The sequence below is a fragment of the Bombyx mandarina genome, chromosome 13 (genome assembly GCF_030267445.1).
Source record: "Bombyx mandarina strain Sakado chromosome 13, ASM3026744v2".
NCBI lineage: Eukaryota > Metazoa > Arthropoda > Insecta > Lepidoptera > Bombycidae > Bombyx > Bombyx mandarina.
In genome coordinates, this window is record NC_143220.1 from 10,468,327 (window position 1) to 10,486,349 (window position 18,023).

At 37.3% G+C, this 18,023-nt stretch overlaps 1 protein-coding gene across 5 annotated transcripts in view; it reads left to right on the top strand.

Annotated features, from left to right (window-relative positions):
- The window catches only part of jing (AE binding protein 2 jing), a 220,575-nt gene that overhangs the window by 192,187 nt on the left and 10,365 nt on the right, over positions 1-18,023 (top strand). For all 5 annotated transcript variants that reach the window (XM_089732483.1, XM_089732482.1, XM_089732484.1 and 2 more), the window contains exons 2-3: positions 11,372-14,144; positions 16,254-16,433. In XM_089732483.1, the coding sequence (XP_089588609.1) occupies positions 11,372-14,144; positions 16,254-16,433 (2,953 nt within the window). The remainder of the gene's footprint in view (positions 1-11,371; positions 14,145-16,253; positions 16,434-18,023) is intronic.

Below are 18,023 nucleotides of genomic sequence, written 5' to 3' on the forward strand. Positions count from 1 at the left end.
ATTTTACTATTTTTTATAATTTTTATTTTTATTGCTTAGATGGGTGGACGTGCTCACAGCCCACCTGGTCTTAAGTGGTTACTGGAGCCCATAGACATCTACAACGGTAATGCGCCACTCACCTTGAGACATAAGTTCTAAGGTCTCAAGTATAGTTACAACGGCTGCCCTACCCTTCAAACCGAAACGCATTACTGCTTCACGGCAGAAATAGGCGGGGTGGCGGTACCCAACCGCGTGGACTCACAAGAGGTCCTACCACCAGTAATTACGTAAATTATAATTTTGCGGGTTTGTTTTTTATTACACAATGCTATTCTTTCACCGTAAACATTTGTTAAGTACGTATTTCATTAGAAAAATTGGTACCCGCCTGAGATTCGAACACCGGTGCTTCGCTCAACACGAATGCACTAGACGCCTTATTCTTTAGGCCACGACGACTACTTTTGCTGTTACCGACTTACTTTTTTTTTGTTATGTTTCCCGTTAATTAATTAGGCTTTATAATGAAACTATTCTTTTGTCGGCTCGTTTCTCGCTGGAAATTGTGGATAAGAACGAACGAACGCACAAATTCTCAGAAGCAGCACTTCTGCTCGAATTTGAATTACAAAACTTGTTGCTACCTTTCGGAACTGAAGCAAGATTATACGTAATATGTACATATATATTGTAACTAGCCGTACTCGCCCGCTTCGTTGGGCATTTAAAATTAACATTATTATTTATTGTCATTATTATTAGGTATTCCCAACACTCCTATAAATATTAGCCTATGCCTTAAGTACATGTATTTTCTACATGGATACCAAGTTTCGAGTCAATCGGATGCATGGTCCAGTAGTTATAACGGAACATCCGTGAAAACCCCTGTAGATTTATATATTAGTATAGATTGTCATTATTATTAGGGAGTCCAACACTCATATAAATATTAGCCTATTCATTAGGTACATGTATTTTCTACATGGATACCAAGTTTCAATTCAATCGGATGCATGGTTCAATAGTTATAACGAAACATCCGTAAAAACCACTGTAGATTTTTATTTTATTTTAGATAATACTCTCGTTTAATGTTAATTTATTTAATTGTTATTAGCCTTTGTTGAAGTAAGCGCACATCAATACACAAGAATGTTAATTTCTGTATTTCTACTTTAAAACTGCGCCCTATACCTACATGAAGTAGGTATCGTTTGAATCGTAGGAAATCGCATATGATTCGTGAAGTGAACTGTCCATTCGTGACCAAATGATCTCTCGAAGTTTCTACTTACACATTTGACGGCATTTTTGCTAATTAAAACAAAACCTTTATTAGAAATTGGAAATATAAGGCATTTATGTTTCGTTATTGAAATCAAACGTAAGAATTGTTCGCAGTGTAAACTAGGCTTCCACTAGACATCAAATAATACTAATAGAGCAGTACTTTATTTAATTCTGTTCTGATTTATTTGTAATTCCACTTTTTAAACAAATTTTTAGGTCTGTGCTCACTATAAAGTATCCGGTCTTTAGGCCCGTGCTCACCAGTACCCAGCAAGTTTTTTTTTTTCGACTACCCTCTTTTCCTCTATTATCGTGAACACATTACATTACACTCTAACGCATGTTTTATCACTAGTCTAGTAAATATACAAACTCATTGGCACATGTTTCTCGACTTGTATTATTCTCTTAGATACATAAAATTCTATTTCCTCGAAAAAGCTTTGAGAGAAGCACAGGATATAACGTAAGTAGCGAGTAGGAGACAAAGCGCGCGCCTCGGATCCGCTTATTTCCTGCCCAGACTACAGGAAACCAAACGCCAGCGCATTTAAATTCGAAATCTCAGATGCTGATTGAATTTCGGTTGTATGAATTCGTCTAGCGAATTGTTTTCGATTTTTTTTACTGGCTTAGGTTAGGGTAGCGACGAGCTCTCGGCCCATCTATTGTAAAGTGGTTTGCAAAGCCCATGGACACCTACAAATTAAATGCTGCCGCCCACCTCGAGACGTTAGTTCTAAGGCCTCAGTTTTTACAATTAATTAATGTGTACAAGAATATTTCTTTAAAAAAAAAAGGAAGAGGTAGATTTTAAACAATATAATCACTCGTGGCCTAAGTTATAAGAGTGCTAAGATGCTCAGTGTAGTCGCAATAAAAGGAAGATATAGTGGTTGAATACTGCAGCAGGGTGGGTCCAACTTATCTTTTTTTTTTTTTTTTTTTATTGCTTAGATGGGTGGACGAGCTCACAGCCCACCTGATGTTAAGTGGTTACTGGAGCCCATAGACATCCACAACGTAAATGCGCCACCCACCTTGAGATACAAGTTCTAAGGTCTCAAGTATAGTAACTCAATAATGATTAATTATATTTGAAACATATGTTCCTTGGTAGTAGTCATCTTTACGTTACATTATCTCTTGTGTTATGATAATGAGTACTGGGAACACGCAAACTAGATGAGTTCGATTGGGCTTTAAAAACATTGATTTTGCACTTTTATCGCTTAAATTATAATCTATTAAATTGGTTTATGGAATGGCAAAAAAAAATTACAGACTTCGACGGTAACAGATGAGACGCGTAAGTAGAACCTCTTGTGAGTCCGCGCGGGTAGGTACCACTACCCTGCCTATTTCTGCCGTGAAGCAGTAATGTGTTTCAGTTTGAAGCGTGGGGTAGCCGTTGTAACTATACTGAGACCTTAGAACTCATATCTCAAGGTGGGTGGCGGCGTTTACGTTATAGATGTCTATGGGCTCCGGTAACCGCTTAACACCAGGTGGGCTGTGAGCTCGTCCACCAATCTATGCAATAAAAAAAAAGTTGTGATTGGAAAAAAATAATTTTTGGATCGTATGTGTATCACCCATACGCAAATGTAATTGTTGTTTAGTCTCATTATACGGGAAGATCATCAAACGAACGTGCCGTCGACAGCTTTGAAGTTGCCGATGAAATATTGCATTCCGAAACTGATAAGCGTACGAAACTGACATTATCGGCTCTCCTCGGTGTGAGAAGGAAATCGAGTTTATTCAAAGCTCCGTATGAATCTGTTCTATTTATACTCAATACTATAAGACTAACTGAATTCCGTAGAAGACGTTATAATTCAATTTACATTTAAAATTAAACCGTAATATTAATAATACGTTCAAGAGGTTAAATCTCGCTTTTATTATTTCCTTAACACATGTAACGTATCAAGACAGAAATTTATTTAATAAAAAAATTGACGACGGTTAAAATAATATTTAAATGTAGAGGTATAACTTTTTTTTTCCTACCTAAGCTGATGGTCTAGAGAAGAGACCGTCTCGGCGTAACCTTAACTAGTATGTGAGCTCACGGGGCTCAAACCTGACGATGTTGCTAACACGAACCCTAGCAAGAGCCGTGCTTCGCAGAAACGCGACCCACTGAGAAGATTCGGCGAGAAACTCAGTGGGCTGTGTCTATGGGTTAATTTACTCGCCGAGCCCTTCGTCGCAAACGACGGGTTCGACGAGAACGATGACCGGGTGACGTTTAACAATAGCCATTCGCATCCATGAAAAGTATAAAGTATTCGAAACATTGGTAAGGATGAAGTCTATAGGAGCCCATAGACAGCATTAGCTTCTGACGTTGTGTAATGTAATTAAAGTGACGGTAGGTCACTAGTGAGTGCTAAATATTTGTTATGTCAGTTGAGTTAGAATAAATGAATATACCGGATTTAAGCTAACCCGCAATGCAAAATTAAATGTTGTTAATGTTGTTAATGTTGTAATGGTCTTTAAACATATTTAAAAAATTGTATAAATTATCAATTATTTTTGTTTTATAACTTTCCAAACTTATTAACTCCTTAAATCTTTACATGTTTTCTTTATTTTGTTTGCAGAAAATAGATTTTTCGTGTCAAATGCCGAATGCAAGCTATAAATAAAATCGGTTTACGAACAAAATCAATTGAACTACGTTCGGCGGGATCGTCACGCGGGGTGCGCCCGTCAACCAATTTGTTTCCCTCGAAAGCAACAACGATCTTATTTCGTACACAAAAGGACGAAATTACAATAAATAAAAATAAAAAAACAACCACGAAAAATAGTTTGCTACGTAACGTTAATGAACTGTGAGTTTGTCGCCTTACCACGATCGAGCGACTACAAAACCTATGAATATAAAGCGCGTAAAGAAATAGCAGATGCGCGAACTCGCTCGCGCTGGCAACACTTAGCATAATAATCGCGAGGGGGCGGGCGGGGTGCCGTAGTAAGGGGTGTCTGACCTCCCTCGGTGACACGATTCTCACGACGCGACTTCCTTTCAGACCATAAATGAATGGGTAACGAGTAATGACGTAAATATACGTCTGTCTGTGACATAATCTCGTGCCATTGAAACCTGTCTCGATGTGTTGTGTGGCAACGAAAGTGAAATAACAATGTAAATAATATACGCTAAAGTATATTTGTTTTTTATTGTTACTTTTTTTTGTATGAACAGTCAATTAATTCTGTTCCTTATTAAATATGCATTTACATACTTTGAACACACTGTTCTGTGTCATTTGAATTTATAGCTGATATTTTGATATATAATAGCAAAAACGCATTCTAGTCCAATGAAACCGTGATATAGATACCACTCTACAAATCGCAAATCAGCAAATTAAATCCTAAGACTACATTATTAAAATCGTTTTTAAAAACATAATAACGGTGATAAATCTTTAAAATGAACACGCATTTATTTTTCGAAATGTCAGCCAATTTTAATTCCAAATTCAAAATACTGAAGCGGCCATGTTTTTCGCATATGCGCACAGCAGGGAAGCAACAAAAACTCTGGGGAGAGCGAAGCGGAGACAAGGATTCAAGTCCCATGCGGCCGAGACCCCGCGATTATCCATTCGAAATTCGAACGTTTTATTCGATAAATTATTCTATTTCGCGTCCCTGAACGAGAATTTGGAACGTTTAATTGGCGTTTTTAAAGAAATCTTTATTCCCTTATCGTTCTGATTCCTGACTGTATACCTAAAGTTTATATTAAGGATGGTATTTATGTAAAAAAAAATACTAAAATTTCTTTGGTCGTGCTTATGTCATAATCGAATCTGATCCACGACAATGTTCGGATGTTACGAGAAAATATGTGGTAGTTTTTACTTTACATTGCTAAACTAGTAACGTCCAATTGTTGACCTGGTTTTCGAATTCCTAGCCAACTTAAGTAGGAGGTTGTCGCCATGCAGGCAGTCAAGTGAAAATGGGTAAAATTTATTATTATTTTGTGGAAATTGTAATATTTTTTTATCAATAGTTGATGTTTTCGAATTTTGTTACATTTTTTTTTTATTTAATGGAATGCCCTTTTATTTAATTAATTCAAGAAATGGTTTTACTTTTGCAACGAATCGAATGAACTGACGACATAAAGTTGTCTTGTGTTTTGTTCGGTGTGTTTTATCGAGTGAATCTCGGGTACGATAAATCGGCACAGATAACACTGCTCCCTAACAACTCACAAGCATTACCATCAAACGAGAAAAAAAAGCTAATTAAAAAACAAAACCCATTGAAGTTCGCATACAGGCGTACATTGAGCGCACTTAATAAAATTTGGTCGTGTAGTTGTTACACTGGATCCCTTCGATTTAGGGGACGTAATGAAAGAGTCCCGCGGGCGGAGCGACATGTGTGTTTGACGTGTCATTTGCGCTTTTGTACGCCCACTCATTACGTAGGTGCAGCGCGGGAAAAATACGAACCGGGCGTTCGCGCATCGCGGCGTCTATGACGTTCTAAATTAAAAAAAAACTAGCTCAGATTATAGAAAAATGATTTGTGTGTTAATTCATCATTAAATTAATGACATTTTGGCGCGAACTTTTTGAAGCAAAACTGTCTGAATTGTTTTATTTTGTTAATTTAGGATCTCTTTTAGGTGTAAATTTGTAATAACGGTGGTTTATTAACTGTTTGGCATACGTGAAAGTGCAGAAATGTGGGAAAATTAATGTCATGGCGTACAACCTCTTACAAGACATACAAAGTAACAATGACTAGACATAGACTAAGACGGAGACTTGATAAGGCTATTTTTGTTAGACTGGAACAAGACGACAGGAAAAAGGGAAAAAAGGAAAAGAAAAATAAAAACCTTAATACCCTAATAGACGACAAACGAACGAACCGACCGTTAACGAAAAACAAAAGACGCTGGACGTAGCTTCTAGGGTTCTTTCAAAAAGTCCATTCATCCCAATTAATCTCAAATTGATCAACTTTATATAATTCATATAATTGAAGATTTTTACAAATTTGACACTGGCAACAATCGCAAGAAGCCAATTGCTATATTTAAAAATAATAAAAGAAGAACAATATTCGAAATTAGATTTTGCTTACTAAGAATCGGTAAAGAAAGGTGTGTTTCAGATATTTTAGTTTATTAAACTAGGAAAACGGAGAAAATTGCGATTAGTAGATTAGTTTGAATATGTTTAAGAATATTAATAGATTTATTTTTAAACCAAAATCACAATGAAACAGGTTTATATACGTAATGGGTATTCAATAATCATTATTTGAGTGACTCCTATCAGCGATCTTAATTTTGTGTTCTATTCGAATTTTAAATAATGGATATACATACTTCGCTTTTTTATGTCTTACCATTTATTTTTTAATTTGTTGATCATGGTTAAAGATATAAAGAAATACAAGGCAATCAATAAAAAGTTTGCTATTTGATCGATCCTTGATATGTCTGCAAGATTTTCAAGCTCATTTGACCTATTGGAGTTTGTGAAAATTACGTTGATAGATTCCGTGGCCTTGGATACAGTTCAAGTTAATAAATCGTGTTAAAAATTTGATGAAACATGGAAATTTAATAAGGATGTGTTGTCGGATAATTTATGTTTCTGGTAGGATTATACTGTGCCGTTACAAACAGTTTCTCGTCGGATCATCTCAGCGGGTCGCGATTTCGATCCGGTGGTAGATTCAGCCAAGCACTGCTCTTATTAGGGGTCAACAATTCTCACAAATTAATCCCGTGAGCTTACATACCTCTACTGGTCCGTGGAAAAACTCCTTAGGCTAACAGGGTAGGAAAAAAGAAGGTAGTTGTAATTCCAAATGATTTAATCGATACTACCTTTACGGTTTGATATCACGTGTTTTTTTTATTGTCACTAAATTACAAGGTCTTTGACCAAAAAAACTGTAATGTATTAGAAATGTCCGAAATAATATGACAATAAAAAAAAACGAGATTATTATCTTTAATTATCGTATGTGTAAGATTCGGGAAAACTGAAGAAAACATAGCATATTTTTTTATTGTGTATACGGGTCAACAAACTCACTGTCCACTTGGTGTTAAGTGGGTACCGTAGAGACCCTTAGATAAACACTACGTGAATGCCACTACCCATCTTAAGACTTGAGGTGTATGTCTTAATTGTATCGTAATTACGCAAATCACAATTTGTGCCAATACAATTAAAAGCAAGTGTGCTAGCTAGTTGTACCCGCGACTGTGTCTGTGTAAATTTGATTTAAACTCGTGGAACTTACATTTTTAAATTAACTCAGGTAACTTAATCATAGTGCGCTTCGGAAAACTTACAACGCCATCTATCGAGTACTACTATAAACTTGCTAATAAACTTTACTATTTCATATCAAATTAATGTACAGAGTTGCTTTTCTTTTTTAACGAACAAATGTCTAAGAAGCAAAACTACAAGAACTTTTTTAAAAATCTAATGATGGATGGATCTGGACTGCCCAATAATGCAACACTGGACACGTGTGCATGTTGAGCACTCTATTAGATATAGAGTCCAGAACCAGCCTTTTAGGTTAAGGTAGTTTTTACATTCATTTTTATTTTTTTGTTTTATTATTATTATTTTTATTTTATTCCGAAATTCTAGTTCTCTCTAATTCTATATTATATGAAATTGTAATAAATGTAATAGGTACGGATGGAAAATCTGAAGTAAATGAAAAAAAAAAGAAAATAAAGGGAATATATCCAGGATTTTTTGTATGATCCGGGCACAATGCCCTTTCCTCTTCACAATCCTCTTTTTGTTTATACGTATTTATATAGGTAATGTACCTTATGGTTATTCAAGAGTTACTAGTTACAAGACTACTATTATTACGAGATACAAGCCAACATATCTTTTATGTTATTTTTGTTGTCTACCTATGCTAGTAACCTCGAAGGGTTATGCCAGCTTAACTTAAAGGGTAGGTGAGCTCACGGGGCTCAGCCTGGCGAATAAGCTAACACTAGCCCTAGCAAGGGCAATGCTTCGCCGAATCTACCACCGGATCGGAATCGCGACCCACTGAGAAGATCCTGCGAGAAACTTAGTAGGCTGTGTCTGAGTGGATGATGACGATGTATTCCAAAGTTTATTTACGCAGCAAACGAAGTAACAGTTGTAATAAAAGCGTCATAAAGTCATAAATATACATCAATAAAATTGTTATAACTTCTCCTTTTTATCGACGTTTCATCGCACAGGGATCATGAACGGTTGGGCGGATTAAAAATAAATTCTAAGTACATGTTGAGTCGGTTTCAGATTGTAATTTTGAAGGAGTATTAAAATAGAATAGGGACGTAGGCTCATCATAATAAGGAAGTTAAAGAGAACTGCGTATGTTTTTTGGGTAGCAGAAATTATTTTAATGTTCATTTTTAAATTATACTAGCTGACCCGGCAGACTTCGTAGTGCCTAATAAATAAAAGACCTAAACTTTTGTATAAAATAAACTTAAAACAAACAAAAGGAATTTTGATATTTATCTACCTTTTAAACTTTCTCTGGACTTCTACAAATAATTCAAGACCAAAATTAGCCAAATCGGTCCAGCCGTTCTCGAGTTTTAGCGATACTAACGAACAGCAATTCATTTTTATATATATAGATTATATAATATAATCCAATTATTGAGTTGTGTAGTTTCTCAAAAAAGCTAACCATTAGCTATTACTTTTTCAGTTAGCCCAAAAAAAATACATTTCTGTTAAAATAATGTGAAGGTTTTTTAGTGTTTTCAAATTTATAATAGAAATATGTGAATACATTTTAATCAATACATTTTAATCGTGATCACGTCCAACATACAAAATTGTTGCCTAAAGCTTCTTGAAGTCTAATTGAAGTGAAAGGCAATTTGATTTTTAATAAACACTACATAGGTCCGAACGTATCGTTTCGATTCTAATAAAAATCAAAACCCGCAAAATTATAATTTGCGTAATTACTTATGGTAGGTAAGACCTCTTGTGAGTCCGCACCTGTAGGTACCAACACCCTGCCTATTTCTGCCTTGAAGCAGTAATGCATTTCGATTTGAAGGGTGGGGCAGCCGTTGTAACTATACTTGAGACTTTAGGACTTATGTCTCCAGGTGGGTGGCGCATTTACGTTGTAAATGTCTATGGGCTCCAGTAACCACTTAACACCAGGTCCACCCATCGAAGCATTAAAATAATAATTAAAACCGTTAAATAATCATTCAGGAACGAACGAAATCGATATAATAATTCGTTATGCACAACGAGAGACGGTCTAGTCGAGACATTGAAACGTTGTGTTCGTATTTCGAAGACATTACAATTGAAGGTGTAGGCAGCGCGGGTGAATGACCGGAATCGGCGCGGGCGCGACCTTGCATCGACACCGCCTCACCTACATACGCCGACCGACGCCACGCCGATCGACAACTTTTGCTTTCGACAATCGCCAAAAAAACCGAAGCCCGATACTTCGATTCAGACGATTGCGAAAATAACGCATCTAGCCGATGATAAATATATAACAAACGAAATATTTTTGTTTACTATACACTTTTAATGTATACTAGAGGTCCCGCAGTAGTCGAAATTCGACTATAATTAATTGGAATTGTTAGTTTGTACACTATTATGATTGTATTTTATACTTCTATAATCACAAATTTCGCCAAGACTACACTATACAAAATATTAACAAAGGCAAACAATATTAAATCTATTCTCAATTTGACAACAGACGTCAAGAACAAAGTTTGACAATAAATAGTATGCAATGTATGCATGCGTGTGTGCGTCAAATACATGGTATATAGTGTGTGTAATGTTTTCTTTATTGATTTAATGGATCTTTTATGCATTATTTTAAAAAAAAAAATTAGCATTGTGCACTTTTTCTCTATATTCTCTATAAGTGTGGAAAATTTCATACTCCTCCGTCCGCGCAATTTACGTAAAAAGGGATACCAAGTTTTTGCTTTACGTAGTAATATATTATAATATAGATGTTTTATCATATTTCGCTATACAGGTAAACTAACATGAATATCAACAAACAAAAAAAAAAATTGTAATCGAACTCCTTGTATACTTACTCTAATTAATCAAGCTTGAAAACAAAATCCGATTAAATATAATGATCTTCAACGTCGAATTTAGATCCGCCAATAGATACTTGCTGCAGAATTCTTTAAAAGATTGAACAAAAAGTATTAAAAATTGGGTCAATTAACAAGAAAGCTTCCAGTGGAGTGCGAGAAAAGAGGGGAGAGTGCAACCCTAGCTGTACGGGCTTCACAAAGGGCGTGAGGCCACCCCCGTCGCCGCGAGACAAGCCCGCCCGCCCCCACCCTCCGCACCCTACACAAAAATTCCCTTCTACGAATCCTCAAAGCTCATAATCGCATAGCAATTTCCGTCGTCATTTATGTGTCAAAATTGTATTATTGGAATATATATACCTGTAGATTTCACTCAACAAAAAGATTCCGAAACAGGTTTCTTGCGTGAGCACTCTCGAATAGACCTTACAAACACGAAATCAATTTCGGGATAGTTAATTTACGGCTGCTTCGCAGTGTTATTTGAAGAGTCATGTATTGTCAAAATATGTGGTTTGATCAATATTCGTCAACGGTCTCTTTAACGTTTGCACGTTTACAAAAGCGATTCGAAATAAAAATAAATCTGAACGCTCTCCGACAACGATTAAAGTTGTTAGTTCATTCGCCGCAGAACGCTGTCGCGTCGGTCCTACGTGCGGTGAATGTCACGCATCCGAAAATAATGTGTGCTCGGCGCGGACGGGGCCGGTCGTTCGGTCAGTGCAGTCTCGTTGCGTCACTGCACTGGGCCGCGGGGCATTGCACCTTGCGGCGTAACTCGTGAGCCGCGACGGAACGCTCGTCCTGTCTCTCTTTAACCACCAGTTCACTTGCATGCGATCGATTGAAACAATTCAACAGCTGACTTGTCAACCTTTCAACTTCGTCTATGACATAGTGAACTAGAACAACGAGGTCAAATGTTATTTCGTTTTGTTACAGTGGCGTGGCGGTGCTGAGTCCGACGGAAAGTGGCGGGTGCAGCGGTAGCGACATCACAGAGCCGCGCTCGCCGCGCAGTCCCGAATCGGCGTGTAGCACCGCAGAAGAAGGCGCGGGCGCGCGCATGCCGCCGTGGGCGAGCGACCCGGCGCCGCCGGCACCACCACCGCGACGCCTCGCGGCACAACCGGTGCCCCTCCGGCGACCCAACCCCCTCGTGCATCGTCGAATCACGGAATATTTTAATCATAAAATGAAGCCTCAAAACGGCCTCAAGCGTGATGCCAGCGTGCTCGCCAACGACGACACCAAGAAAAAGTGCCTACCCAAGAACGGCGTCACGCACGACTTGGAAAAATATATATCTTATTTATCGCAGACGCTTAGTCCGAAAGTTTTAATGGACGTAGAAAAGCAAACCGAAGTTGCATCCAAACACCCAGCTCATCCCGCAAACGGACTGTTGAATACAAAATCGGAAGCTAAGAAACCATCATGTAAATCAAAAACCAACGGCTTAATAAGTTTTGGGAATTCTAAGCATATAAATGAAAAAGTTTCAACATCCATGAACGGTTTTGTAGAAATGAGGCATAGCGTATCAGACCAATTTAGCAAAGAAAAGCTACCAGGTATTCTTAACGGGCTGTTGGACGGGAAACAAAAAAATAACGAGTTAAAGAATTCCGTTGGTCCATCCACCAATGGGATCGTAAAGATAACTAAACTTACATCAAATGAAAGCAAACGAAAACTTGCAACAACATCAAGTGAACCGTCAAAAATCAGAAGAGCCCCCGCAACTTCGGCCGCTCAAACCAAAAAGAAGCAGATGCACTCTAAGCTCGAGCCTAAAGTTAATGGGATCGTTAGCTCCACCACCAGCACCAGGTTGGATAGTAGTATGAACGGAGTAACTTGTGGCTCAAATAATCTTAGTCTTAATCCTGTTACATCGAAGACCACACCGAACAAGAAGGAAACGCCTAAGAAAACTCCACAAGTTACAAGAAGAAGTAACCGGAAGTCATCTGCCTGTATTGGGAATAGTAAAAATCTTACATGGTCCAAAGCGAATAACCTAAAACAAGTACAAAAACAGAAATGTGCAAACTCACCGCAAAATTCTCCCATTAAGAGTAGTCCGGCAGATTCAAGCAATGCTAATAATTTAAATAATATTCCACTGAAACCAAATATTCCAAATGGTGTTCGACAAGTTTCTATGACAATGAATGGGCCCCTTGGTAGTTTAAACGTACCTGTCAACAATTTGCAGAATTGCCACCCGCTTAATATCCAACAACCGTGTAATGGATCTGTTACTACGAATAATCTAGCATCGTTTGTCGCTGTTCCGCAAAATATGATGTTAACAACATTGAGGATACCGCCGAACGGACTGACTGCTCCGTCTATAGGTCAACAAAGTGGTATAAGTGCCTTCAATAGGCCTAATGTAAACGTACAAAGTCCTACTAAATTAAACAGTCAGTTTGTATTTCCTCTAATGCAGAACCTAAACGGTACCGTAGTTCAGCTACCAAATTTAATGACAAAAATGCCGAATTTTATGCTCCAACAAGCATCTCAACTAGCGATGCAGAGGCAGGATCATCTGCAGAATCAGCAGTCACCGCAAATTCTCGTAAACGGTACACTATTAAAACTTGGAAACACAATGACTTCAGCATATCCCAATATGAACAAACCTACGTCGGTCACAAATACTATACCGATGTTAAATAAAACGGTTCCTGGTCTACAGACGGTCAGTGTGCCAGTACATTCTAAACCTAATTATGCTGTTAATTTTAGTCATCCTGTTTTAATGCCACAACCAGGATTCATTATGACTTCGGTGCCAAACATGAATGTTAAAGAGACTTGGAGCTATACCGGCACGAATACTGTGTCTTCCTCTCAAATTTCGTGTTCCAGTACAATAATGAACCATCCACCAACTGTCATCGCAAATTATGCCACACAGGCACTTCATTCGAGTAGTATACCCATTGCTCCTGTTAAACCACCCGATAATCCTATACAAGGAACAGATCCACCTAGTAGTACAGTCCTAGAGTCGGACCTGTTTGAAAAAACAAAGAAGAAATGTGACATCCCGTGGCTTTCAAAAACTGTTAACAACAATATATTTTCGTTAGACACCAATAAAATATCATCGAGGCCTTTCGCAGAAGTTGGTAATTTGTCGGAAAAATTAGAGGAATTAGCGGCAGTGAAAATAAAAGATGAATGTTATTTTAATATAGATAAGAGTATTAAACGTGAAGATAAAAGGCAAGAAATTAGGAAAGGGTATTCTGAGGAGTTAAGGAAAGTGGAAGAAGTGGCAAGACGTGAAGAGACTATCTTCACACAGATTACTGTTCTAAAGGATGTTTCGTCCAACGTCCAAAATACTGTGATAGAAGCCAACTTCTGTGGCTCTACTACCGAGTCCGAGTCGGGTATAGGTACGGACAAGTCTATAGACTCACCGAGCGACTCGCAGACGAGTAAGGAATGTGACGAGGACTCGGCTTTATCTTTAAGCATAAGTCTGTGTTCAGTAGATATTCAAAGCCAAAAGAGTCCGATACTCAAACAGCCGAAAACGTTGAGGTTTCCGCCTAAAAGTCATTTGTCGAAGCCAGGCGGCAACAACAAAAGGAAGTCCAGTACAGATACAACCTCCACTGTTTTGCTTTGTCTTTGGGAAGACTGTAAGAAGGAATTCGAAAACGATCCTGATTTATTAGATCACATACAGGTGAGTAAATTTTTAGTTTTCATTTCTTTACTTTATTTCATATTGCCTTCGATGGCCGCCGGTCCATATGATCTTGATTGGTTATCGTCTCTCATAGATGTCTGCAATGCGAAAGGAACAAAAAGCCGATTTTCTAGCTTAAAGCATCTTTCAAACCTCGCTTGAAATAGTTAAATGATAGCGCTATAGAAACACGAAGAAGGGAAGTTCATTCCAGAACCTGATGGTACGTGGTAGAAATTAGTTCCGGAGGCGCACCGTGGAGTGAGTGCCGGAGCTCCAGGTGTTAGTGATGAACTCGGCTCTCAGCATTCAGTAAAAAGAAGATGAACGGGATCTTCAACAATTCCTGAGAAAACTCAGCATTCAATAAAAAGAAGATGAACGGGATCTCCAACGAACCAAGAAAACTCACAACCTCAGCATACGGTACCAAATGATCTCTGTAGATCCAGAAGATACAAACAATCCGTGTTATTAGGATTATCGACCATGCAAACGGCCCTCTTCTGTATGGAGTCAAATGGAAGTAACTGGTACTTGGAGCCTCAGTCCCGCGGCAGTAGTACTTAAAGCGAGGTCTAGGTGGTAGGTAGCGGCTTGGCTCTGCCCCTGGCATTGTTGAAGTCCACGGGCGACGGTAATTCACCATCGGATGGGTCGTATGCTCTTCTGCTTACAAGGACAACAAAAAAAACAAAAACAAAAACGTGGGGTATAACTTGTTCTTTGTATGTGCTCTACATGTCTTTGGCTCGGCGTGCAGTATAACGTAGCTTTATTCGGAACTCTTAATGTTTTGGCCAATAGTTTTGTTTCACCTTCCAAGTGACTCCGATACCGAACAACGCTTTATATAAAAATCTAATAAATTATACCTATATTGAAATATCGAAAGTATATATCTTTGTAGCTTTTGCACGACAATTTACAAAATTAATTGTAGCCTGTTATTCATAGCCTAATAAGCCTATTTTTAAATTATCTTTATAGATCATTGAAATTTTCAGTTTTGAATACCCTAATATTTTTTATTTACATTTTAAACAATTTTAAATCAGTATACACTTGTCGGTATCATCGCTCAAAGCGATTCCTTCGAGACATTCATAACGATATAACAAAACAAGGTCCTATAATAAACGAAGAGTTCATATACATATATTTTCATGTATTTCGAACAAAAAGAAGCTTAAAGATATCCAAATCAATATAGCTTTGTGACATAAACAAACATATGAACTTTTTATATTAAAATGTAAATACATTCATAGACACAATGGACTAAAAAGATAAAGAATACTATATACAATATACATATACACATATGTATAAGTACATAGTAATTTAAAATAACACAAAGACACCAAAAAGTTAAAGAGTGCCTTATCACCTATAATTGCTGAAAGTAATCCAGCGATTACGCATGCCTGATTAACACTAGAAGTGCACCCCACAGTCGATTTCATCGGCCTACAAAAGAATAGTCAAAAACCCTGTGGAGTGCACAAGCATCACCGATTTTAGGTTTTCTGATGTTCTTGTGGAAAAGACGTGCATATCATCGTTCAACTCGAAACCTTGAAGATGTGAATGATGAAGAAGGGTGAAGAAAGATTGAAGAGAAAATATTTAAGGATATATAAGGATTTTTGCGTTCCGAAGAAGATCAATTGCCAACCAATTGAGTTGAACACGAAATTCAGACATGGTCTAATCTTACGTAAGCCACCTATGAAACTAATACAGAAATTCTGAAGACACTGAAGTTCATCAAATAGTTCTATCAGTGAGATCAAGATGCATTAGTCTAGTCGAAGCTAGGAAAGAGAAGAAATTGCGTCAGTTCAGTTTTAGTGGTAGTTAGGGAAAAAATATCTTCCTACTGCTCTAGCTGATGCAAAGATTTTGCCACTAGCCTCTTCATCGTGGGTTTCACATTTAACCAAAACTGTATGAACTCTTGGTTCTGCTTATGGTATTTGTCAACTGTTACCCTAATATCGCAATTAATGTCAATACCGCGTCGATTTCTATGTTCTCAAAGAAATGGATGGGTTTAATAAATGGGTGTTTCCAAGACTGACAAAAACATCCTAAATCTTCCAGAATGCTCACGTGGAAACTCAAGCAGGAAGGGAGAACTACGTATGCCTGTGGAGTCAGTGCAAGGTCAGAGGGAAGCCGTCTTGTTCGAGGCTCTGGTTGGAGCGGCACGCGCTCTCACATGGAGGGAATAAACCATTTAAGTGCATCGTCGATGGATGCGAACGCCGATTCTCCACGCAGGTACAATTACGTTCCTTGATTCCCTTCATAAAAAAACAGTTGAATGCACCATAATTACTTCTAAAATTTTCGTCAGAAGTTTGTGAAAAACATCACTAACATTTTGGAGTATTGGTATATGGTTCAAATAGTTTTTTTTTTGACAACATATGATGACGACGGGTGCAAGTGGAGCAGATAAACTATAGTACCTTTAGTATCTTTAATATGGTGCGTGTATATAAAGAAAATTCGATGCTGTTGTCGCTTTTGTTTGTCTTAACGAGATTTTTCTTGGGGCTGAGTAATTTAGTGAAAAGTATTTTGTGACTTCATAAATTATTTAACAATTTAAAGAGAAGCTTATTAACATTCGAAGTATTTAGAACCTTTGCTAGCCGTCACGAGTAGTGTAGATTGTTAACACAAGTTTTTTTGTCATCCAATCGCCCTTTGAAATTCTTCTTGCAAGAAACTAATCGTATTCCTTCTTCATTAGGCATAGGGTTATGCGTTTTGATAGTTTATATGTTTATATTTTTTTGTCTTCGTTGTTCGCTTGTAAGTTCTACCCGACCCTGTTGTGTTTTTTTTACTGTATGTTGGATAATATGTTAGAAGTAATCCGATCGCTAATGATTGGATCATTTTTTTGGGTTCCGTACGCCTTTTCCGGTCAGTCCCTTTGATTTTGTGTAGTTGAAAGCTTAATATGACGTCCCTTCCGTGTACGTACGGAGCTCTCGCATATTTCCAATTTCTTTTTTTTTTTAATTCTTATCGGTACGTAATTCGTCTTCGATAATTATTCACCTCTAGCTAGTTGTGTGGTTTATCGTGATGTGATCCCATCATTGGTGTGAAAGTGACACATCACGATTGCACTGTTTAATTCAGAAAGTATTTAATTATTATTTTTTATATTATGTTTATTGATTATTATCGTCATGGTAATGTTTTTTTTTTGTTTAAGCAACCCATTGGCAGCCGTTTTTACTATGTTACATAATGTATTTTTTTCTTCTTCAAGAGGGAATAGTGTAAACTTTACAAAAAGTAAAGTACGTTGCGTACTTTTACGTGAAGTTTGCAAAATAAATTTTCTTCAAAATTTAATAGCGAAGTAGAGTCTAATTCGGTTTTTAATCTTTCTGCTTTATGGGGCCTTCAAACGTGATGTCGTCACTTAAAAAAAACTACCAAAATGGTGGATTTTAAAATTCTTGATATTCGCCGTTACATTTTCTTTCCCAAGGTCCTGGAGACGATGCCCAAGATGTCCATGAACGAATTGTCGATTTATATACATTTTTGTTTTCAATAAATATGTTGTATCGTTTGGCAAATTTGCAAGGTTTTCCCACAAATTTTCCGAAGCCTTGACATTTTTATTGTATTATTTTAATTTGTTACGTGAACGGCAACAGGATGCGATGCCGGGAAACGGATGAAAAACTCAAGTATTGTGCTAGTGTAAAAACTCAAAAGTGAAATAAAAACTTAAATTAATAATCATTCATCTAAATTATGTATAAAATAATACATTTGTCTATGACACGTTCGAGTTGCAAAAAAAAAAGACGAAAACACAAACAAAAATGATCAGAATTA